This window comes from Hippopotamus amphibius, chromosome 12 (assembly GCF_030028045.1).
Source record: "Hippopotamus amphibius kiboko isolate mHipAmp2 chromosome 12, mHipAmp2.hap2, whole genome shotgun sequence".
Taxonomy (NCBI): Eukaryota; Metazoa; Chordata; class Mammalia; order Artiodactyla; family Hippopotamidae; genus Hippopotamus; species Hippopotamus amphibius.
In genome coordinates this window covers 99,559,685-99,584,187 of record NC_080197.1, presented here as the reverse complement: position 1 = coordinate 99,584,187, position 24,503 = coordinate 99,559,685, and the positions used below count along the sequence as shown (strand labels likewise).

Below are 24,503 nucleotides of genomic sequence, written 5' to 3'. Positions count from 1 at the left end.
TCTTCTTTGTGTTGCTCTGTTCTCTTTCTTTTCTACTTCTGTAAGCTCTCTCTCTTTCCCTCTCTCCAGTAACTATAGTTAAGATGAGAAAAAATGCTTAAGCTCTGAGTTTAGCTTCGCCCTTGGGATTTCATTTCCAAGGCCCTCTTTGCTGAGCTGTATGTGACTTGGGTCTACAGGCCATGGTGTTAGTGACTACAAAAGGGATAATGTCAAGTGCTAGTTCTGTAAAAACTCTTCTAAATTTAGCTCTGCTAAATACCTGTTTCTTCTCCCTCTCTAGCTTCCTCCTATCCCTTGCTTTCCCTCCAAAGCAATGTCGTTTATTCCCTGGGCTATTCTCTTCATCCTTACTGACTGGAGAGTACTTGATTACACAAGGAAGCAATGCAGTCCTTATAAAAAGTTATTGTTCTTGATACTCTGGTTGGTTGGGGGGGGCGGGGTGATGGAGAGGCCCCAACCATCCAGAAAACCTGATCTCCCAAACTGCATGGTCAGATGTACCCAGTGCAACCTGTCCAACACTGGAAATTTTATTTCTTTTCTTTTCTTTTTTTTTTTTCCCCACTTTTTTGATGGCAACTATAAACTCTCCCGGTTTCTCTTCCTTGCTGGTGTGCAGTGAGCTTGCAGTACGAGGAGAACTTAACTAGCTTAATTCTGCTCATCGATCTAGATCAGAGTTCCATTGCAGGATGGAAGGAGGAGCAAGTCAATAGAAGAGAGAGAGGAGGAATATCAAAGGGTCCGAGAGAGAATATTTGCCCGAGAGGTAAGTGTAGCTTCTGAGAGTTGTCAGCCTCTAGCTTTTAGCTCTTAATCTTTGGAACTGTGAATGGAATGAAACCTCCATAAATGTTTTGTTGTTTTTTTCTGATTTTGTTTTTAACCAACATCAGCCAACCCCATATTTGATCTCTAAAATTAAATGTGGCTTATTAGGAAGATACAGGTTTTTATTCATAGTATTTTTAATGCGTGTGGCCTATAAAGAGAACAGATGGAGTGGCTGAATTTGGTAGACATGATTAGACTGACAATAGAAGTGGTTTTGGCAGGACTTACGGAAGGGCCTTGAATCTTGCCTGTCAAACCCTCCTCTGGCTTACCCTCTTTTACTTCCACTGTCCATTTTAGGCATCTCTGCTTCTAAGTGGGAGATTTAGTGTCCACACAGCCTATACATTCATCTTGTTTGGCCAGGCTCCTTTTTAGGCTCTGTTGGTGATTGTCAGGGCACAGATGTGGCATCCATTCTCTGAGCTCCACATTCCACATGCACGACTCGCTATTCCCTGCAGTCTCAACCTGAATAGGAAGTCTCTTTCTTCCTGTATTTCTTACCTTGTTTCTTAGAATAGGACTGCTCCATGGGCAAAAAGGCAACGTGAATTATTATAGTCAACTTTATTCTTAAGAACTTGGGGCCATATCAGATATACTTGGTACCCCTGTATCTGGTGGTCTTTGCCTACCAGACTGAACAGAAGTATAGGAGAAATTCAGGAAGGGCAAGAGAGAAACAAATCTCCAGAAAATGTACAATCTAGATAGCAGCACCATCTTACAGTCAAATTAGCGAACAAAGGAAGAAGAGCCAGCCTCACTTTGTCATCAAAAGATGGCCAGTTCTAATCAATATACTTAGATGGACACTACTCTCCTCCCATTTCCCCACTCTCCCCTCCCTCATCAAGACAAATATATATATATATATATATATGCATATCTTCTCATCATCACCTAGCTCAGAAAAATATTGTCTCTGACTCCTAGAAAACTGAACTCCTCTATGAACTTGTTCCATTGTCTTGGGAGACCCAAATGTCCTCACTGTGGGCAGATATACAACAAACCTTCTGGCCCAAAGTCCGAGGAGAAGGAATCTTCTTATCTTACGTTATGTAGTCTTCCGTTCTGAGTCAGAAAAATCCATCCTCCAAATTATCCAGCTATAGCCCAAAGAGGGTTTTCTAACTTTATCTGCAAATCAGTTGAGTGGAATGAAAGGAGGAAGGTTATTTGTACATGGCTACGGCTGGTGATGACCCTAAATTGTGGACAGGGCAGGATGGTGGATGTTGATAGCAAGCATTTATATAGTGCTTATTATCTTTCAGACCCTGTTCTTAGTACTTCGCGCACATTAATTTACTTAATCCTCACACTAGGCCTATGAGATAGGTTGCATTATTTTCCTCATTTTATAAATGAGGGATTGAGGCATGGAGAGGTTAAGTAACCTAAGGTCACACCACTAGTTAGTGAAAGAGCTGGTATTTGAATTCAGGCAACCTGACTCCAGAGTCCACGCTCTTAACCCCTAAAGTAAACCACCTCTCAATAGCTGCTCTGCTCTAGGCTCTTTAGATTAAGAAGTTCCAGTGACATCGTAGTATAGCTATCTGTGTTGTGCTCCTCTGCTTCACTGACACATCGAAAATGACTGTCCCACCATGCAAGCCATTAGCAAAGCCATTCTGAAAGCACAAGCAACTTTTAATAGGATATTAGGGCTTATTATGAACAACACTGGAATATCTCTATCTGCAACCATAACAAAGTCAGAGTTAGCTCTTCTCTCCTTTTTTCTCTGATACCTTGTCTCTCAAGCCTCTACTAATATGTGTATTCTTTGTTAAATCCTTATGGATTTATCACTTTCATTTTAGCACTTCCTAACCCTTGCTGTGGTAGAGGCATCAGGAATCTCAAAAGGTTTAGACCAAAAAAAATGGCCAAAGCCCAGTATGTGCGAAAGGTTCCCATGTGGAGAGGAAAGAACCTGGCCAGTCAAAGGGAACTGATTAAGGATGGAGTTGTTGGTTGGGGCAGAGGTGAGGAAGAGGCAGTCCAAAAAGAAAGGGAAGTGGCAAGAAGGGTGTTTGGATGGAAATGCTGCTGCTGCAGCCTTGTCTGGAGCCTGGACTATGTATTGGGAAAAGTGCCCCACATAGGCTCTGCTCTGCATGGAGCCCCCTGTGCTCAGCAGCTGGACACTCTTGGTACCTTTTTCTAAGGCTTGGGAGTCCACCATAATGCTCACTTCACTCAGCAGCTCAGTGGCTTTGCCAGGAAATGATCCCCAAAAGGAATGTTTCAGGCTTTTAATTTTCTCATTTTTTCTAGGCTCTGAAAAGTACCTGCTTCCCCAATTTCTTACTCTCCTTGGGTCTCAGGTCAGAATGTCTTTCATTTTGGCCAGTGTAGAGGACAGAAATGGGATAGTCATTGAGGATGATTTCTAAAAAAACTAAATTTCTTTCTCTTGTCTCCCTTTTCCCTTCCTTTGAATACACTTTAGGACCAAGCACACCAATTATTATGCACAGCTTACCTCTAGAGAGAATAAATTTAGAGCTAAAAAGGAAATAATAGTTAGGTTAATACTTTTCTCTTTCTCCTTTCCATACTCCTACCTTTGTCAACCTCTCTTTTTAAACACTCTGTGGGAAGGCTAAAAAATGCCGAATGCTCTTTCCCGTTAAAGGTGAGAAGTCAGATTGGGTGTGTGGGTGTGGGTCATCCTGTCCCTGCTCCCTCTCTCCCTGTTGGGGGGTGAGCTTGGTTTGAGGACCTTGGGTATTCATAGCATCATGGACACCCTTTTTGGTTATGCCATACTGTTTTCTTATAAGTTATTTTCCGTTTTCTCCCCTTCACCTAGACTGGCCAGAACGGATATCTAAATGACATCAGGTTAGTACCACTTAGCATGTTCCCTGCTTCTCATTGAGCTTTGTCAGTGAGGTTAATATAATCCTGTAATGATAATTTTCTTTGATGTTAACCAACAGACTCTCCAAAGAAGCCTTTTCTTCTAGCTCTCACAAGAGAAGGCAGATTTTTAGGTACCTCTGTGTGATCTATATCTCTCCTTGTTTTTTTTTTTTTTTTTAATTTTGTTTTGCTGTAATCTTTTCAGCGGAGTGAGTTTGCTCCATGCATGGCTGCTTGTGGAATAAGTCAATTTGTGGTTTTTGCAACATTGGATATTTTTTCCCCATTTAAAAAAAAAAAGGCTACTGCTCAATGACTTTATTTTTATTGTTGCTGACTTCATTGTAAGTCCTGGATAGGTGGTGAAGGGGACCAAATAAGTATGTCTAGGATAGGTCCTGCTCTATCCCAAAAGTCTGCTGAAATTCGGCATTTTTTGAGGATTTCAACATATATTCATATTAAAGTAAAAGACTGGGTATCTTGGCTACCTTCTCCAAATCTATGGAAAGACGTGCATTTATTCCCTGAGCCAGAATAGGGAATGTTTTGTATCCTTAAGAGAGAATAGTACACACACCCACATACAAAATATATGAACTCCTCTGTCAGCATAGTTTTCTCTTTGGGACAATGTAATTTGTATAAGATGATCTCAGAAAGGACTTGTCTGCCTCAGAATGGACTTAGAGCATGTCCTTTATGTGATTGTCCATGGCTTATTCTTAATGTTGGTGAAAGCTGTTGTAATAACTTCTCCAGTGCCTAACATTCTCCATTTTTCACAAAGCAGTCATGGAATCTCCCTTTCATCTCAGTCTTTCAGTCCCACCCCAGACAATTACACAAGGCAGTGGCGAGAGAAGCACTTTAGGACTGTATCCTGGCACCAACTCACTTTAAGTATATTCTTTCCATTTTACCAATGGAAAAACTGTAGAGTACAGAAAACCTGAGTATTTAATACTAGGATTCAGGTCTCATCCTTTCCAAAGGGCTTATCTCTTTTTTAATCCTAAGCTTGATAGGAGCTAACACATATTAGTTAGAACTCTCATTCCCAGTACTTCAGTAGTCCCTTCCTATCGTCCTTTCTAAAGCTAATTAAACCATGTGGAAATCGGGATAGCAAGATTTCCCCTTCTTGGGATGGAGGATTTATCTCCCTTTCCACATCTCTGAACTCTCTTTCCTAGACCAGCCCGCCATGAGGTCCATCTGAAAGCCCAGGCAGAGGGCTCTGCATTGTTGGTGGTGGTCAAGATAGAATCCTCCTTAAAAAAAAATCATGTTCCAGAAACATCCCAGAATACCTATAATAAACAGAAGTTTTAAATTAATTCCTATATGTGACAATGCACAGTGCTTTATGATTGCCAAAGTATACTGTATCTGATTGAATTCTCTCAATATCCTGATTTGGTAAGCTGGTTTACATGTAAGAAAACAAAAGCAGAGAGATTAAGTAGCTAATCCAAGTCTACATGGCTGTCAGTGGTAAAACTGAGACGGACTCTTTGTCCAGTGTTCTTTTCACCACACCACAGCAGCTCTCTACAGACATCACTGCTAACTGATTCACTGCTACGAATGATGCCCTTACTAGTGCTGTGGAGCATCAGACTGCGTCAAACTGTGCAGATAATAGCTTGAAGGATCTAGTGAGCAGGTGCAGCCCTCTCCTATCCAGACCTCCTTTTAAGCTGCTGCTTTCCGTACTGAGTTTTGATTAAAGATCTAGGTCATCTAAAATGTAGCTCCATGGACTCTTAAGGGAATAACTCCTTCCTCTCTTTGGGTACTAGTCCAGAACTCAAGTGATTAGAAGCTAATCTTCTCTAAGGCTTTAAAATTTTCTTCCCAGGTGTGTGAAACAAATACTGATGCACCAGATTCCATCTTCCACATTGGCAGTAACTATGGAACTTCTGTTTTCTTTGGAAGATTCTACTCCATTGATAAATAAGCCACACTGAGGCTTGCTGATATTTATTGCCACCCCTTCCACAGGCCTCTCTACCCCGGACCCAATAAACAGGACTTTTCACCAGCACTAAATTCACTTTAAAAACTAAGTCAGCTCCTGATTTCATAGGACTGTGAAGTGTGAATGTCCTCTGTCCTTCACCTCCATCTCACCAGCATACACACAACCCAATCCATTGCTTAGGATTAAATCTGGTAACTTTCCCTAATTGCCTTATTTTTAGTGACATACAAAGTCATGACTAGAGATTAGCTTTCATTGTAGAGAAAGAGAGCTGATCTCTTCCCAGCCCAGACTCTCAGGGGTGTAGTGTACTAACCCAGGTTAGTCAGAAGACCATCAGACAATCCACATTTGAGCACTTGGCCATCACTGTCTTAGGGGACCTGGATGAGTACTTTGGCTCAAGTTTCCCAGGGTGTTTGGTTTAAAGTTGACTCATTCACTGTCTATCCGTGGTAGAAAAAGAAAGTAAATGGCAGAATTGTCCTAATAGATGCTATAGTGTTTGATTTAGGTATAAAAGGCCATTAGGACTTGTCTTGCAAAATTTAAGTCCTAATGTCTAATGGGCAGCCTCATTCATTGCTACTGCTGTATCCCTGTATCCCACAAACACACATCTTTATTGAGTCCACTCAGTAGACTTGAGCTGTTGGCTCTCACTTCAGGTTGGTTCCATTCCTGGAGAGTCCCTAATTTATACTTATTTCTTGTTTCCCATTCTGCTTGTGACATCCCCAAGAGAAAGGGGTAAAGTCTTGGGGAAACATGAATATTTTCAGTTCTCTATTGTAACCATATAGAGAGAAGCATTGAGATTATATGTACATCTACTTGGGAGCCATAGAATTAGCATGTCTCTAACAGGCTATGCCAGTGTGTTCTTAGCCCACCGTGATCGGCTGAAAACTGACCCTGGCGTATATTGTGCCCATTTTCCCTACAGTACCTTTGGAATAGATATTCTAATAAAGAAAGCCGTTTTCTTTAATATTACCCCCTTAAGAAAAATATCTTTAATGTTAGAGTAACTCTGAGCCTAATGTCTTTGAAGCTATGGGGGTTGCAGTAGGGTTTTTTTCTGTTTGCTTTGGGTGGGATGATGGTGGAAAGGAGGCTACTGGGATTGTTGCTCAGTTGCTCCCCAGTGTATATGCCAAAATCTTTATGATTGATGTCGTTTGGTTTTCTTAGATCATTAGTTGTTGGGTGGTGGGGGATCTGAAAGAAAAATTCCTGGTTCTTTTTGCTGCTGATTAAGAAGCAAGTAAGAGTTCAACAAGACTTAGGGTTTTCAAGCTAACGTCATGTATCTTGAGAAGTAGAGCTGTTTATAACCACAAACAGTGATTCTAGCATCAGGATAACTCTAATGTTTCCAGAGTAAAATAAGAGAGGATGGATCCCTTTTCTCAGTAGCTTTGTGCCTTGCCTAGGGCGATAGGGTTATTAATATGGAGGCAACTAGGCACAGTCTGCTCCTTGCTCTTTGCCATCCTGAGTCTTAAGGGCATGTTTGCTTGATCATGCTGAAGACGTCAGCCTTTAGAGACCCTAGAACCAGTTGTTCTCAGATACTAACACAAAACTTTCACAGAAGAGGTTGGGTTGATTCCAGACTATCAGACTGAGTTTTCTCTTTATCAGACTGAGTTTTAGTCCGCTATACTCTTCTTCCCAACCCTGAAAAAGTGGCCACAAGCAGCACCTCTGCTAGCTCAGACATGTGTTACATGGAAGACCTGTTGTAGAATTTATCCATGTCATTGGCTACTCCTGCCTTCTAGCAATAGTAACTTTTAGGAGTCCTTTTGTTTTGAGAACTTCCGGAAGGAACCGGGTCCTCCTTTGCTCCCCTCTATTTCCTGCATGTGTGGGATCCCTGCAGGACAAGGGGAAGAGACCACAGCCAATCTCAGCATCATGTACGTGGTTTCCCACCCACATCTGGTCTAATGTACTGAGTTAGTTGCCAGTGCACTGTCTTCCAGATTTGCCTCTGTGCTCTTTGTTACTGTACTGGATCTTGTTCTGTCTGCTCCCATCAAGGCTTGGTTGGCCAGCCAACTAACAAGAAGTCAGTGTCCATCCTTCCCCAGTCCTCACCCCTTCTCTGTCACTGAGAGAATAGAAATGAACTCTCTTCTAGCCCTTCTGCTGAAGCGGTGGGTGGGGGGTGCTCTGACCACTGTGGTCTCTGCACGCAGGGGGAATCGTGAGGGGCTGAGCCGCACCTCAAGCAGCCGCCAGAGCAGCACAGACAGCGAACTCAAGTCCCTGGAGCCACGGCCTTGGAGCAGCACGGACTCTGATGGCTCTGTCCGGAGCATGCGGCCCCCTGTCACCAAAGCCAGCAGCTTCAGTGGAATCTCTATCCTCACCCGGGGTGACAGCATTGGGAGCAGTAAAGGTGGCAGTGCAGGAAGGATCTCCAGGCCAGGTAACACAGCTGCTCTCCTTCCATCATTTCTTGCTTATCTTCTGCAAAACATCACTGATATTTTCTTTTTTTTTTTTTTTTTTTGGCTGAGTTGAATCTTCATTGCTGCACTCAGGCTTTCTCTAGTTGTGGTGAGCAGGGGCTGCTCTTCGTTGTGGTGCATGGGCTTCTAAGTGTGGTGGCTTCTCTTGTTGCAGAGCACAAGCTCTAGGCACACAGGCTTCAGTAGTTGCAGCACACGGGCTCAGTAGTTGTGGCTTGCAGGCTCTAGAGCGCGGGCTTAGTAGTTGTGGCGCACGGGCTTAGTTGCTCCGCGGCATGTGGGATCTTCCCGGACCAGGGATCGAACCTGTGTCCCCTGCATTGTAGGCGGATTCTTAACCACTGCGCCACCAGGGAATTCCCACTGATACTTAAACTTTTAATGAAACACCTGTCCCAATATAGTGTCCCGGAAACCTCACACAGCCAGGTAAGGGGAAATTTGATTTCTTGGATCCATTGTCCTTTTGAGTCCCTTCTCTGATTTTCTTTTGAACCTTCTTTCCTAATTGAAAAAAACTGATTGGGATTAGGTTATTTTATCTGATGTCTGACTGAGATGGGACATCCCTATCAACCCAGGTTCAGGTTACGTACTAAAATAAGAATGATAGCTGCTTTCGTTCTGTGGCCCCTGAGATTATAAAGAGGGTTTGTAGAGCAGAGGGAACCTTAGAGCTTGTAATTTTGTAATTAACTGGTAGTAGCCAGTGAGCTAGAACTTTAAGAGGTGCTGCTGCAGTTGCTGCTCTGGAGCCCAGTCACTGAGAAGGAGCACATGTTCCACGTGCCAGCCTGGTAAGCACCCTTCAGCTCTCCTGAGCTACTGTGCTACCTCTCCGTCTGTTTCGGCTCACTCTTCACAGAGGGGCGTTTAGCTCCTTTTACCCAGTGAGCCTCTATTTCACCATGCTCCTGCCTGTGAAGAATTGCTTGACTTTTGTCCCAGAAGTTCTGTAGGTCTTGTCCTCAAAAGACATCAGTAGTGGTAAAGATTTTGCCTCTGTTAGGTTTCTGTCGCCCTTCTCTGTTACCTCCTTTCTAACCCCACTGCCTCTGCCTTTATCCCAGCTGGTTTCCCTGTTTTATCTTCAACCCCCCCCCCTATTTTTTGGGGGGGGGGAGGTGAGGGTTGCTGCACTGCTTGCAAGGATCTTAGTTCCCTGACTAGAGATTGAACCTGGGCCCTTGGCAGTAAAAGCGAGGGGTCCTAACCCCTGGACCGCCAGGGAATTCGCTATCCTCAGCCCTTTTTAGAGCCCGTGTACCAATCTAAACCATAGATCTAATCACATCTGTCTTTCTTTGAAATATTCATGTCTCTGCATTCCCTGCATAATAAAATTCAAATTACTTCATATAGCATAACTTCCTGATTCCAGTTTGTCATCTCAGTCTTATTTCCAGATGTCCCCCCTCCTCTGACCCTCCAGCCATTTCTTTTTTTTTGGCACACGGGCTTAGTTGCTCCACGGCATGTGGGATCTTCCTGGAGCTGGGATCGAACCCGTGACCTCTACATTGGCAGGCGGATTCTTAACCACTGCGCCACCTAGGAAGCCCCAGCCATTTCTTGAATATGGCATTAGCTTTGTCTGGTCTTGGTCTGACAAGCCTTCTGTTCATCCTTCAAACCCATCTCTCCTGCCACTTCCTCTTTAAATCCGTCCCTCTAACCCTCCCAGGAGTTAATGCTTCTTCATCTTTGCTTTCATACAACTTTATTCATATCACTGATGCATCCCTTATCAGACTGTAACCGTTGTGTGGATGTCCATCTCCCATCGGAGGATCCTGTGCTGCTCAAGGGCAAAGACTGTGCTCCCTTTACCTTTGTGTCCTCAGTTCATCATACAGTGCTGCACACAGTAGATACTTAGCAAAAGTATTCTGTGTAAATATGTGCATGACTTGGAGAGCCTGAAAATGAGGAAACAGTTGGATGAAGACTGTGTGTGGGGGTGTGTACAGGCATGTGCTTGAAGGTTGCCTTCAGCAACTTTTATGAGCTGCCGCAAGTTGAGAAGAAATCAAAGAACAGACAGGTCTCTTGAGGGACTAGGGATCTGTACCTCCCCGGGAAACAGACATCCGTGCTTTCAGCTATCTAATCGCGATGGGCAGGTTCTAGGCCCTCCGGGGGAGGTGCCTTAGCAGCCTCGCATTTTGTTTATTCCCAAAACCAAACATTGACAGTCGAGGTGTTTACTGTGCCCGGGGAGTAGAAACCTGCTAAGATGAGGACTCCCGCCAGCAGGACAGCTAAAGGGCGTCTGTGCTCATGCGTGGATCTCCCCAAGACAGGGGTGGAATGGACAGGAGGGGAGTGACGAGGAAAAGAGCAAGCAGAGAGGAAAGCCCTCTCCCCTCCCCCAGGGGAGGGTGTGCTCATGGCTTGTGCTTACAGCTCTCGCTGGGTCTCCTCTTTGCCTTAGGTATGGCGCTAGGTGCCCCAGAAGTGTGCAGCCAGGTCACCTCATCCCGGTCTGTCCGGGGCCTCCTCCCTTGTGCTGCCCCGCAGCCGCCGCCGCCGCCACTTCCTGCTCTCCCACCCACGCCTCAGCAGCAGCCGCCCTTGGACAATCACAGGCTCTCACAGGTGAGTCAGCGCTCAGTGCCAGAGCCCCCTGCGCCCTGACTCAGGCGCGCTCTGGAAGTACAGCCGCGTCTTCTGTGCTGCGGGCGGCAGGAGAGGTCTGCTTTTGGAGACGTGCCACTCCCTCCTCCACTTCTTGTTTGCTAGCTGTGGGGAGAGAAGAGTAAGGGCAGAGGTTTGGCCAAAGTGCTCTTAGTAGAGTCGCCCTGGGAGGTTTCTTGCTTTATATTTCCTTCTCTCCCTCCTGAAAACTGTCAGTGGGATCTTTTACCCTGTTCCGCATTTCTGCTGTACCCCGTTTCCCTATACATCCTGTGTGATGAGCAAGGCGATTTTGCTCCCTCTATCCGTACACGGAGCTTGAAAAGATCACAACTCCCGCCATAGTCTCGCTGAATGTACTCACGTGACTACTGACCCGTATGCACATATTTATATGCTGGGGTTTGGGGGAAAGGAAATAATACTCATCAAGATCCCTGCCATAAAGCACAACCCCCCCCCCCCCAATGTTGTCTTTGTTTCCCTTGCCATAAAAGAGCTCTCTTTTCTCCTTCTGTTGCTGAACTGTTAGATGTTGGTACCAACTAGGGTTCGAGTAAGTTTTGCTTCTGTGGAGACCATGCATGTCATCAGCATAAGAATCAGATCCTGTCCTAAACTGGAACCTCCTCGGTGTTTTAGATTTAAAGTCTCCTTACTGCTCTGAGGAGAGTTGTGCTGAGATCTCCACTTAATCTTCTCTTCCATGAATAGACCTCTTCATGAATAGAGCCTCTGCTTTATCTCAGCGTATTCTCTGGTCGTCAGGAAGCCAGTATGTCTATACTCTTTTCTGCTGCAATTTACGCTTTCGTTTCACCTCCCAGGCTTGCTCATCTCCTTGCTCAGTTAGTCTAGCGTGGCCTCAGATATATCTCTTCCTTAGGTACAAGAAGCAAGTCCTAAGCACTGATACCCCAGTGACTGGAAACTAGAGTGGAAACACCCCAGAGGGGCCCGTCACTACCCCATTCATATATTGGGAAATGAAGCTAAGATAAAGAACAGTGAAGATCTAAGAAACTCTGCTCTGTGGCTTAACGTAACTCACATGCTGATCATTCCAAGTCCTTCATCTCAGTCCCTAGATCCGTTTCTCTACAGTCCTGACTTTCTTTCTTCTTCTGCCACCATCTGTCTGCCACCTCGTTAAGTCTCGTTCACATCAGCTTACCTCGCTCCGTACTGAAGCATAGCATGTGTGTGTGTGCTTTTCCCTGTCTGTGTCTTAATTCAGACCTGTAAGTGAGTAAACGCTGAACTTCTCCCTCTGGCCATCCCTTACTGTTTCTGTATGTGTGTCTCACTTTTTTAAGGTCCCGGTATTTTTTTGAGTTTTCTAAAATGTGTGTATTTTAATACAGTTCTGTTCCCCTTTCTCCCTCTTAGTCTTCCATCTGTCTCCTCTTTCCATCCATATCTAGAAACAGACAGTAAGAGTGGGAGGCGCGTAAAGAGATAAGTAGAGAAAATAACCATTTGGGACTGAAAAACTTTTAGATAGAGTGTTCAGGTGACCAGCCCCAAATCCCACAGTTTTACTCAGATTCTGTCCCTGCTTCTGAATCCTGAGGGTCAGTGCTTCAGTTGTTGGTAGTGACTGATCATCAACAGGCAGTACAGTGCTAGGTTAGGTCCTGTAGACTGGGGACAGGGGAACATTATTTGGTACAGAGATCTCAGAAGTTTATTCTTATGCTGATTGTGATCACAAACTCCAAACTAAACCATCATGCTGGTCAAGTTTTAGTGTCTGTGAAGCACTTACGGCAGCTACTAGTATCATACCAGCACCACCCCACTACGTATAGCTCCCTTTCTCTTTATCCCTGTCTTCCTTCCTTTCTCTTTTTCCCTGTCTCTCAGCACTGGTGGCTTCCAAACTCAAGTTGCTGAGCCCCAGAATACTTATTGTTTGGTTTCTCCAATGGTATGTAGCTGTGAAGGGATGAAGGAAGTGACCACACACACGCATACCACTGTACTTACTCTAAGGGTGTTCCTTTTGAGGAAAAACCTTTAGCTCTGTAGCAAAAAGCATTTGCCTCAGGCCTGGGGACAGCTGGCTAAGCTGTGCTCTTTCCCTTCTTGGCAGGCCTCTGCCGTCAGACTAGGCCTCCATATCACGCATCAGTGGAACGTTTGAAACCAAGGGCTGAGCCTGAGGACTGAAGGGCCATTGGCTACCTTTTGCCCAGTTAACGTAGAGTAGACCTCTGGAAAAAGGAGCCCTCTGAGCCTCTCTCTCCGTGGAGTCCAGTCAGGATCTAAGAGCCAACGATCCAGCCCAGAAGTCACCAGGAGGTGGCAGTCACATCCCTCAGGGCCAGTCTTTGGCCTTCACGTGATTTTTCAAAGTTCCCTGACTGGAATTTGAGACTCTCTAAGAAGAGAGCCGTAGCTGAGGGTAGTGGTAGAATAACTTAATGATAGCACTGAGACACCTGCCTTTACCACTACCCGTCCTCAGTCAGGAGAGGCCTGACAGGAGCATCGTTTCTTCTCTCTTCATCTTCTACTCAGAACTCACAAATATGAGGAAAAACAGGTGCAGTTGTTTCACCACTTCACTGTCCCTAAGGCCTCCCCTGTCCCCCAGAGAGTATAAAGCCTGATGTATGGCAGGCCATCCCCCGAGAGAAGGAAGTGGATTAGGATGATAGAAGATGGGCTAAAAGCTACCAGCACAGGTAGCTCATGCTGAGCAGCTTGGCCAGCAGTTACATTTGGAATGCCCCCGGCTTACAGAAAATAGGTGGCCAGGACAGCTGAGAGCTTATTTTCAAGGCTGTGGCATTCTCTCTCCCAGGTCACACAGTGGATTCTCAGTAACTTTTTCCTAGCCAAGATGACTTACATTTTATTTAATGCAGATATCAAGAGTATTCGCCATCTTGGGTGTCTTCTAATTCCTGGACTCTCTGCCTCGGGAACTGTTAGTCCCCTCTGTGAACGGGTCTCCCAGGAGATATATGGCAGGAGAGTATCGATACCTTGGTCCCCCACAACTCTTAATACTCTAAATTTGGAAAGAGGAAGGAGAATTATACAAACAAAGAGATGTTTATGTAATTCTGTTTGACTGCTTTCTTTACGTCCTCCCTGCTGCTAGAGTGGAGTGGAAAGGACATATGTCAGGCAGAACTAGGTTCCCATCCCCGCTCTGCCACGTTACCTGTGGGATTTAATTTCTCTGAGCCTTACTATCTTAACTGCAAATACAGGTTTTCTCCCTGCAGGATTATTGTGAGGTTGTGATGAGGCGATGTATGTAAATGAGACAATGCGCATCAGTGTTATTTCCCCTCTCTTCACAGTGTCTCCAAAGGCTATGACTGGACGACTGATGGGGTGATTGAAATAGCTGGAGGAAAAGAAGAGACAGAAAAAAATAGCTCCCCATTAGTTGGTTTAGAACACAGCATGTTCCTAATAAACCAGTCCTCCTGCTTGAGGCTAGTGCAGGGACTGAAGGAACAAAAGCTAAAACTAGGCTATTTGTATTTTATTCCTAAATGCCTCTTTTTGCTGATGGGAGCATTTTTCATACTGCCCTCTCAGCCTGGAGGAGCAAAGAACAATCACGGAGCAGGAGGAAGTAGTGGAACCAGGCGTGAACTGGCTTATTTTTCCTTCTCTGCCCTCGGGAGGGAGATGATCCTTGTGAATGCTCGCTGCCTTCAGCAGAGCTGTGGTGTGAGATCAGGAGTGAGTGTGATGGGAGAGCTGAGCCAGACCTCGGGTGACCCTCCCACAGAAGCAGGAATCCCTCCTCAAGTGGGCATTCAGGGAGGGTCATGCTCCCCAGGAATCCTGTGCTCAGGAGAAATGTCTGGGGAGAAAGCTGTGTTTGGAATCAGGCAGCAGACCCTGGCTCTGAGGTCCTAAGATTGCTCACAACAGCTACAGAGTTCTGAGTGGCTCGTGTGCAGTGAGTCTGTACTGATAGGAGAAATTGCCTGTTTGTCAGAGATGTGAAAGCCACAAACTGTCCTGGGCTTGGTCTCCAGCCTGCTCAGCAGCCTTACTCTTCATATGAAATTTCTTTTATAATTAACCTTGTTGTTCCTTCCCTTTTCCTCCCCATCTCTGCCCCACCCCTACCCCTGCCCTTGCCTCTCCCTGTACCTCCCTCTTCTCTTCCCTTTCCACATGTCTCTCTGCTGGTCCACAGCCAGTCCCAGCTCTGCAGCCCTCTCCGCAGCCTGTTCAGTTCTCTCCAGGCTCCTGTCCCCAAGTTCTTCTGCCAGTCTCTCCGCCCCAGCAGTACAACATGGTATAAACTCCATTCCCCCTTTTTGTCTTGTCTGTGTGTGGCCTGGGTCTGTGGGCATGTCTGGGTCAGTCTGTGACAGCCTTGCAAAACGGTTGTGCTTTTTAGAGGACCATTGGTAGAAAGTATTTCTTCTTGAGGAGCCAGCACAGGCTGAACTATACTTCATCCTGGTGACCTCATCTCAGTACTTTAGGCATCAAAAGACGCCTAAATATAAGACAGAGAAGAACACTGAGTTCCCCTGAGTTTCAGGAGGGGGAACAGAATCAGATGTTGGTCTAACCTGGGCTTCTCATCCTCTCGACCATGTGCGTCCTTCATCTCATCTGCTCCCAGGACATGTCTAAGGAACCCAGATTATTCTGTACAGAGTGATTCTCTATAATTTCCTTTCAAAATAAAAACACAGTTGCAGATTTCTCTGGTACCACTGGTAAAAACTTGAAATGTTCCCCTATTTTACCATATTATTTTACATAGAAAATATCCTCTTCTGTTGCATAGCACATGCTGTTTAAATTGTTTGTATCCTGACTGCAAATCCTTTGAAGATCTGATTTGTCTTGTAATTGATAACTTATATCATGGTTATAGGAGCCCTGATTTTTTTTTTTTATTTTGTGTCAGTCACACCTGTCTACTTTTTCACTAGAATCCCCGCTTTCCTCCCACCTCTGTCTCCATTCTGTAGAGTTTTAGAATATGAACCACAAAATAGTAACTGCAATCCAGTCCTCTTGTTATCTATTCCTGCCCACTAAGGTAGCAAAACAGTTAAGATCAGATCCCTGAAAATTGAGTGAAACCACAGGAAAGCATTGTCTTTTGTTTCTGCTAGTTTCCTTTGCAAAATAACGTCTGCTCTGCGTGTGTATGTATGTGTATATGTTGATTACTATCCGTGGAGCAAAAGAAGATGAGGAAGTTAACAACCTAACCTGTCACCATACAAGTGAGAGCTGGAACACCCTCATTCTTCCTGCTTAGAGAAGAGGGCGAGGGAGAAGGCAATTACAAACTAGCCAGTCAGTCTTGCCCTCCAGCTTGGCCACTCACCCTGGCCCCCTTTCAGAGGTGAGAATTGGAATTGGTTTCTGAAGGGCAGGAGAACTCTAGGCAAGTATCAGAGAACAGAGGTGGAAATGACTTCCAGAGGGAGTAAGGAGACAAGCAGCAGGGGTTGGGAGCCCACCAGTCTTCCCACTGCACAGGCAGAGCTGGGGAGCCACGGGAACCCACCCATAGTGCACACAGGGTGTTATCTGGGTCCTTTATTATAGAAACAAGATTTATGACAAGTGGGAGCCCTTTATGTGGTTAGGGGCAATGAGGAAGACAGGAAATAGAAAGACTTGTAGTCTTTTTTCCCCCACTAGTTGTTTGTCCTGTTTTTTCTATATATAGAAGTTGTGTCATTGGTCCCATCTCCCCAGGACTGATTCTAATAAAGATCATAATCAGAGTGACCATTGTTACATCCTATGTGGTAGGGAGACTGGCTCTGGAGTTGGCCTTCAAACAGCTGCTCAATTTGTAGCAATTTAAAACACCATATGACAGCGGCTTAGGGCTAAAAAGCGCCTCCCAGGGCACAGAGGCAGGAGTGTCCCAAATTGGTGTAAGTAAGGAAAGCTGTAAAGAGGGTTACTATTTCTATCTGTCTGTCTGTATTGAAGCCAAAGACCTGGGGTTTGATGCCACCTCAGTCCTTGGGTCTCCTCCACTCTCTCCACAGGCAGATGATCTCAGCAGCCCCTTTGGACAGATAAGCCTTAACCGCCAAGGTTCTACTGAAGCAGCTGACCCATCCTCAGCTCTGTTCCAGCCCCCGCTTATCTCCCAGCACCCTCAGCAGACGAGCTTCATCATAGCTTCTACAGGACAGCCCCTCCCGACTTCCAGCTATTCCACCTCTAGCCATGCACCACCTACTCAGCAAGTCCTGCCACCCCAGGGCTACATGCAGCCCCCTCAACAGGTGAGTGGCTTGGGTTCCCAGTTTAAATCACTAATTCAGGGACTTCCCTGGTGGTCCAGTGGTTAAGACTCCACACTCCCAAGGCTAGGCTCAGTATATGGGCTGTGCCTTTCTGTAACAGGAGTAACATTCCTCACCCCTATGGCTGGGTTTCAGTGACAGCAGGGATGTGGCATGCGTGCTGAGCAGAGACTTATGAGGGAGGTATCCCAGCGTGGGCTCCCCAACAATATTGGGCTGTTGATTGGAACCTGAAACCATGCTACCTCTGCGAGGTTCTCTTAGAGGCCCTGTGTGCAAGGAAAAAAAAAAAAAAAGACTCCACGCTCCCAATGCAGGAGGCCTGGTTTGATTCCTGGATGGGGAACTAGATCCCGCATGCTGCAGCTAAAAGATCCCATGTGCCATCACTAAGACCCGGCGCAGCCAAATACATAAATAAATAAATAAAAATTAAAAGTTAAAGATAAAAATAAAAAATAAATCACTAATTCAGTTTGTCCAGTATTATAATCCTCCTTTCTTCCTCTAGTTTAGACAAACCAGAGGGGATACCTGTCCCCCATCCACCTCCATTTCCCCACCTTGCACTTGAAAATTTTCTTTCTAGTCAGAAGGCCATCTTTCAAATAACACAAGTCCTTCCTGTTATGTTTCAAACTTGTATACTAATGCTGCAATTGCAGGCCCAAAATAGCTCTGTTTGGGGATGTTGGGGCTGAATTTGAGGGACCCTCTCATGCATCTCTTTCCTCTCACCATAGATCCAGGTTTCTTACTATCCCCCTGGACAGTATCCTAACTCCAACCAGCAATATCGACCTCTCTCTCACCCGGTGGCCTACAGCCCCCAACGTGGTCAGCAGCTGCCTCAGCCATCCCAGCAGCCTGGTAAGAGGAACTGCTGAGAAGAGACAGCAGTGAGTAAGGGAAGGACGGAGGCTGGGAAAGAGAATTACCTTCCCTGTTTAAAAAGCAGGGGGTGGGAGGCTTGGGGGGAGGGGAGGGGTATGATTGAGGCAGGAACGATTAGGTTCCTAAAGAGGAACCCGTGATCTCCAGAGAAAGCAAAGTGAAAATAGACAGGAGAAGGAAAATGACTGGGAGAGCGTGACCTCCTGACACTGCTGAGACTGTGCTGATGTCTTCTCTGCTTTGCCCGTCCCCAGGTTTACAGCCCATGATGCCTACCCAGCAGCAGGCGGCTTACCCAGGCATGATTGGGGTCCAGCAGCCGCAGACCCAGGGCCTGCTCAGCAACCAGAGGAGCAGCATGGGGGGCCAGATGCAAGGCCTGGTGGTTCAGTACACTCCACTGCCTTCTTACCAAGTGGGTGCATTCTGTATTGGGAGAGATCGCCCAGTCCTTGGGAGAACAGTTTCCCACATCATCCAGTCTGACAGCTCGAACACTAAAACATTGTTCAGTTTACCCCTAGAATTTTTAGGTTTTCCTTCTCTGAGAGAATGTCCCGAGAGTCTGAGAAGAGTCTTTATTTAAGTTGTTTGGTTCTATACAGCCATGCAAATGAGTATGTGCCCAGAAAAGTAGGATCTAGAGGAAATTCGGCTCCTTCCTGTACATTAGATTCCCAAGGGTGAGGTTTGGAGAGAGAGGAATGGAGTTAGCTCTAAGCATTTCCTTTAGGCAGGTGAGGAGAACAGGAGTCTCTAAAGGTAGGGAAGGAGGTTACTGTGTCCTGGTCTACTAATGACTAGGTTGTTCTTCGGATGAACTCGTTGGGAATAAGAGTGGTCATTCTCTTCTTGTCTCCACCCAGGTCCCAGTGGGTAATGACTCGCAAAATGTGGTCCAGCCGCCTTTCCAGCAACCCATGCTGGTCCCTGCGAGCCAATCTGTGCAAGGGGGCCTCCCAGCAGGGGGTGTACCCGTGTATTACAGCATGATCCCACCAACTCAGCAGAACGGTACAAGGTGAGGACTCCCAGAGAGTCAGGGTGCATCTCCCACAGTCTTCAGCAACTGTCACACCACAGTTTTGTTTCCACTGGAAAAGAAAGGCAGGGGTAAAGATCCCAGTGATACCGTAAAACAGGTAGAATATGAGGGAGTTCATTCTCCTTTTCTCCTTGTGGATTCAATATTTGCATAAGAATTCATCAGCAGGGAAAATTCCTGCTTCAGAGACAGAGGCTTTATAGTTTCCCCCACGTTTTGTTTTTCTAATCAATGGGATTCAGAACTATGAGGTAGAGACTGCTTATTCTTTTAAAAAAACAATTTGGAGTATACACATGTAAAATTTTCTGTGTACCTCTAGATCCACGGCTGAATGTGAGATGGTCTATTTCTATATGTCTATTTATATATATCTTAGTATAGCTCATAGCTAATAGAATTTTAGAGGTAGACGTTACCTTAGAACTATCTAGTTCATTCCCCTTGTTTTATTTTTCTCCCTTCTTTTATAAATGAGGAAATTCCAACTAGGGATATTAAGAAGCTTACCCAAAGTCACACAACTAGTTAGTAGAAGCAGAGATGGGACTAGAACTCAAGTCTGGGCCTACCTCGATGTATTTCTTTGTCTCTCTCAGTGTATTTATGTTTATTTCTGTCTTTTTATGTGTATGTCTCCATGTTGTCTTGAGTTCTGTGAGATTTTTCCACATTTGTCTTTAGTTGACTGTGTTTGCCCTTGAGAAAATATCCTAGATCTCCTTATTTTCCGCCCATCTCTCTCTCGCACTCTAGCCCTGTGTGTCTGTCTCTGGCACTCTCTTTGTATTTCTGTTGTGTTTCTGAGTGGGGGGGAGAGAGAGAGAGAGAGTGTGTGTGTACACGCGGGCACACGCACGCGCACGTGTCTGGTGTTTCGACACTGTTGGGAAGAGAGAGAGAGTGTGTGTTTGTACACGCGAGCCCACGTGGGCGCACGCACGCGTGTGTGTCTGGTGTTTCGACACTGCTGGGAAGGGAGAGTGTGTGTGTACACGCGAGCCCACGCGGGCGCACGCACGCGCGTGTGTCTGGTGTTTTGACACTGTTGGGAAGAGAGAGAGAGAGAGTATGTGTGTGTACATGCGGGCGCACGCACGCACGCGTGTCTGGTGTTTCCACACTGTTGAGAAGAGAGAGAGAGTGTGTGTGTGTACACGCAGGCGCACGCATGCGCACTCATGCAGGCGTGTCTGGTGTTTCCACACAGTTGGGAAGGGAGAGAGTGTGTGTGTGTACATGCGGGTGCACGCACGCGGGCGTGTCTGGTGTTTCCACACTGTTGGGAAGGGCGTGTGTTACTAACATCCCACCTGTAGCACTGATTAGCAGCTTCCTAACTGAAAGATGATCAAGTGCAAATATACATAATTAACGTTGAACTGATGGATGATTTTAGAAATTGCATGGCAAATTGGTCTGGGAATGACTTGGAGCTGCCTTGGCCTCCCAAGGGGGAGGCTCAGGAAGCAACAGCTGTCTGCCAGGAGCTGTTCCTCCCTCCGCTGCTGTACCACTCCTCTCTTCTCCATCTCCCCAGCCCTTCTGTGGGGTTTCTGCAACCTCCTGGCTCTGAGCAGTACCAGATGCCTCAGTCTCCCTCTCCCTGCAGTCCACCACAGATGCCACAGCAGTACTCAGGTAAGAGGATAAAGGATTGAAGGGTCTTGGGCACTGGTGAGAGCAAACACTGCTGAAGGACTTGTGCTTTAGAGCTGGAAAGGGCAAAGAGAGTTCTGGGATTGACTCTGTCCCCAACTGTGACCCAATCATGAAGAAAGACCAGAGTCCTGGCTGGCTGGTGTTGTCCAGGGGTGCTGAAATTGACCCCTCGAGAGGTGAGGTTGGTTGCCCAGTCCCTATCCCTGGGGAGCCATATGTCTATTGAGCTGCTTGCACGCGCGTGCGTGCTCGCTCTCTCTCTCTCTCTCTCTCTCTCTCTCCCCCCCTCCCCCCTTGCTGAATCCAGTACTACACTCACCACTCACATGCCTTTGAGACACAAAGTGCTTACCTCTGTTTCTTGCACTGTTTCTTCCTGTAAGCAGCTTTTCTTTTCTCTTAGGAGTATGAGGGAGGCTGATAAAATGCTTTTAAAATTGTATCTTAGATTTGTTTTGTGGTTTTTCATATGTGCTCACATACATTGTGTCATTTTAATTCTCATCACAACCTAGTGAAGAGGAAATTTAAGACTCAAAGAGGGTAAATGACTTGCCTAAGGTCACAGTCATAGAGCTTGAACTTGGATCTTTTCACTTTCTATAACCCATGCTACATCCTCAGTAACACATTTTCAACAGGTTTCTGTACTCTATTCCTTTCCCTCCAGTGGGAAATAAATGGATATCATGTTAAATAGCTAAAGGCCTTCTTTGGAGTGCCCATTATCCCAGGTGAACAGTTATGCCATGCAGCCTCTCACTCTCTGTCTTTGCCAGGAACTCCCCCAATACACCAGGTACAGCTGCTCTTGTTTGTTTCCCTTTCACCCACCCTGACATATCATTACACTGCAGTTAAATAGACTTCAGGGGTTTTGGAGGGGAGGAGGTCTTAAGGTATCCATCCCCATTCTGCTCTATTGTGGGAATATCAGGGTGCCCTCTTCTGGTGAGAAGGAGGTATTTTGCCAGTTTTTCCCCATTTTGGAAGTGGAATATTTTTCACAGAAGATTTTCTGTAGTCTATGTTAGGTGTTCTGGAGTAGATTCCAGAATTAATCTTGCTCGCAAGACATGATCAGTTCTTACCCTCAAGGAGTAATGACTTATGCCTTTATCCAGACCAACCATGGATCTCTTACAGGCAAAGCTTTTAAAATTAAACAACCCTTACTACCCTTTATTACATTATTGGTCTTTCTAGCTGTTTCTCCTAGTGTCTGCCAGGGGCACTTGACCTTGAAATTCCCAACGGGGTTTGGAAATTATAGAAAGCAGCTCCAAGAACTGCTGTAGCCTGTGGTGATGCTTGGTACCGCAGGGCATTTTCTCTCCTGTTAGTTAAAATAAGTGTGTGGTGTGCATATGGGTATACTTGTGTGTGAATTTTTGTGTATATCCTTAGTGGTATATCAGTATATCTGTTTGGTCTCTGCAGTTATGTCTCTTCATCTGTAAATACAGGTCTTTGAATTAGAAACAAATCAAGTGAAAATAATTTTTCAGTACCTACTCTGGACCTAGTGCTGGGTTAAATAACCTGAAACAGCTGTTGTTCTGAAAGTTGGCAGCACTAGAGATCTGGACTGGGATTGGAAGGAGACAGTCTAGGCTCTTCCCAAATTAATGGAAACAGATAAAACCCTCTTCATCATTTCATTTCCTTGCTGTTTTAGAATTTTGTTATATTCCCTTTCCTTCTGGCTACGCTGATTGACCCTAGGCTTCTGACTGACGCCTTGTACTTTTCCTAGATTATGGGACCCTCTACTCCACACACATCATTTAAGAGACCTATTCACCACACCACTGATCTTAAAATCTGCTCATGGGAATCTAAGAGGAAGTGGAAGAAAAGAAAAGTACTTCTTCTGTCTTCCTTTCCAGTTTGCCCTTTGCTGGAGAGATAGAAGGCCGGCATTCCCCACAAGGGCTGCTTATGTCACCTTCAGAGGACAGTCACCCGCCCTTCTCCAATGTAGCAACATGGTCACTTTTCCAAAAATAAAGGCAGGGATTAGGATTGGCTGTTCCTGGAGCAACTGTTCTGGTTTATTAATACATTTTTGTAGTTGCCCCGTTTACCTCCAGGCCTGGACGTTAATTCCTCCACTATGATATTAGATATAACCATAACCCCAGGAAGTACATTTCTTCCCACTATAACAGTGACTTGCAGGTCCCTTGAGGTTTCTACAGGGATGCTTGTCTGGGGAAGATGCACACAGACATGAAAGGACAGTGAAACCTATGCACAGACTCTCAACTCACAGTGACACAGCAGCACAGCCAAAGTGAGGTACATACAGAAATAGCTTCTCACACAATTACTGGTTCATGTTGTAGCTAAGGGCTTTCCAAAGCTGAGACTAACTCTTTTTTATCTTCGCTCCCTGAAGATAACCCTCTCCCCCACCAAAAGGGGAAAGATGAAGATAGCATAGGATTCTGTCCTGTAATTTGGGAAAGATGCCTGTGGGATTTTATTTCTCTGGACATTCCTTTCTATAGATTTGATTCCAGATGGTAAGGAAGAAGCCTTATCAGTGTTCTACCTCAGTGATTAAAAAAAAAAAAAACTAAAAACTAAACAAAACCACTTCTGCCAGACATAAATGGCATCTGTTTTTGTTTATGTGCTTTGCTCTGCCCAATGAGCCTTTCTGCCCAGGTTTAATGATGCCACTTAAAAAGCCATTCACACGTCCCCTCTCCTTTCAGAGCTTTCAGGCTGAAATTGATTTCCTCATTCAACTCCCTTCTCCCCCTTCCCACTCCAACCCAGGCTCCTTCCTCCCAACTTGATTACATGGAAGTGCTGTCACTGGGCAGTGCCATGCGGGGGTTTTGTTTTGGGGGATTTGGGGTTTTTTACCACTTGCATTAAGAAGTAGCCACAGTTCAGCTGCTAATGGATGCCACCTGCTTCTGGCATGAGGAAGAGAAGCATACAGATCCGCTCATCAGCGGAGTGGTGCTCTCTGTCCTCGGCTGAGGGAAAAAACAATGCTCCAGGCCAGCGGGGGAGGACTCAGTGAGGGGAGGAGCTCAGGAACCAGGCTGTGACTGAGAACCCTGCCGTTGTTTTTGTTGGGGTCAGAGAAAATATGATGAGGACTTTGTTTTCTCTCTCCCTCCGCTTCAGCCTGCTAATAGCTCCTTATGGCTTCGTGTTGGTGTTAGAAAGAGCATCTGTTGCCTTGCTTCTGCCCACACCCTACACACTCACACATCCTCTTTCCTTTCCTGGCCCAGGGCATTAGGCTCAGGTTATAAGCTGCCTTCCAGAAAAGCTGTAGATGTGATTATTTTTGCATTGGCCCCTTCAGGTGGCAGTAAGGTGTTTGAATAAGGTCAGCTGCAGTTTTGTGGGTGAAGCACCTTGGAGCAGGTGGGGCTCTTAGGATGAAGAACTACAATGCCTGGAGCAGCTCTAGTAAAGGGGGAGTTGTTAAATGCATGACACTTCACAGCTGTGCAGGTTCCCTGTGGCCCTTTTACAAGCCATGCTGATGATACCCTGTCCCCTTTGGCAGGGGAAGGGGAGATGTGAGCCTGTCAAGCCTGCCGCTCTGAGGGTTTGTGCTCTCTGATTAGATGAGCCCTAGAGGATCGGGGGCACAGACTGGGGAACAGGATACAACAGATGCTGTGTCTTCTGAGCTGTTTTCTCAGATCCCCCACCGTTTCTTTTCCTTTCCTTTGACCGATGCTACCTGAGAAAAGCAATCACACTCTCTTCCCAGCATGACTGGTGCCCAGGGCAGAGGCTGCAGAAATTTCCCATCACGG

General features: G+C 45.8%; 1 protein-coding gene across 22 annotated transcripts in view; it reads left to right on the top strand.

Moving 5' to 3' along the window:
- R3HDM2 (R3H domain containing 2) overlaps positions 1 to 24,503 on the top strand; it is a 160,706-nt gene that overhangs the window by 130,423 nt on the left and 5,780 nt on the right. For 9 of the 22 annotated variants that reach the window (XM_057703586.1, XM_057703580.1, XM_057703584.1 and 6 more), the window contains 11 exons: positions 680 to 775; positions 3,671 to 3,702; positions 3,801 to 3,854; positions 7,921 to 8,153; positions 10,631 to 10,794; positions 15,008 to 15,109; positions 16,845 to 17,087; positions 17,852 to 17,978; positions 18,257 to 18,417; positions 18,869 to 19,023; positions 20,588 to 20,688. In XM_057703586.1, coding sequence (XP_057559569.1) covers positions 680 to 775; positions 3,671 to 3,702; positions 3,801 to 3,854; positions 7,921 to 8,153; positions 10,631 to 10,794; positions 15,008 to 15,109; positions 16,845 to 17,087; positions 17,852 to 17,978; positions 18,257 to 18,417; positions 18,869 to 19,023; positions 20,588 to 20,688 — 1,468 coding nt within the window. The remainder of the gene's footprint in view (positions 1 to 679; positions 776 to 3,670; positions 3,703 to 3,800; positions 3,855 to 7,920; positions 8,154 to 10,630; positions 10,795 to 15,007; positions 15,110 to 16,844; positions 17,088 to 17,851; positions 17,979 to 18,256; positions 18,418 to 18,868; positions 19,024 to 20,587; positions 20,689 to 24,503) is intronic. The other 13 variants (XM_057703590.1, XM_057703592.1, XM_057703588.1 and 10 more) reach the window with 7 other exon arrangements.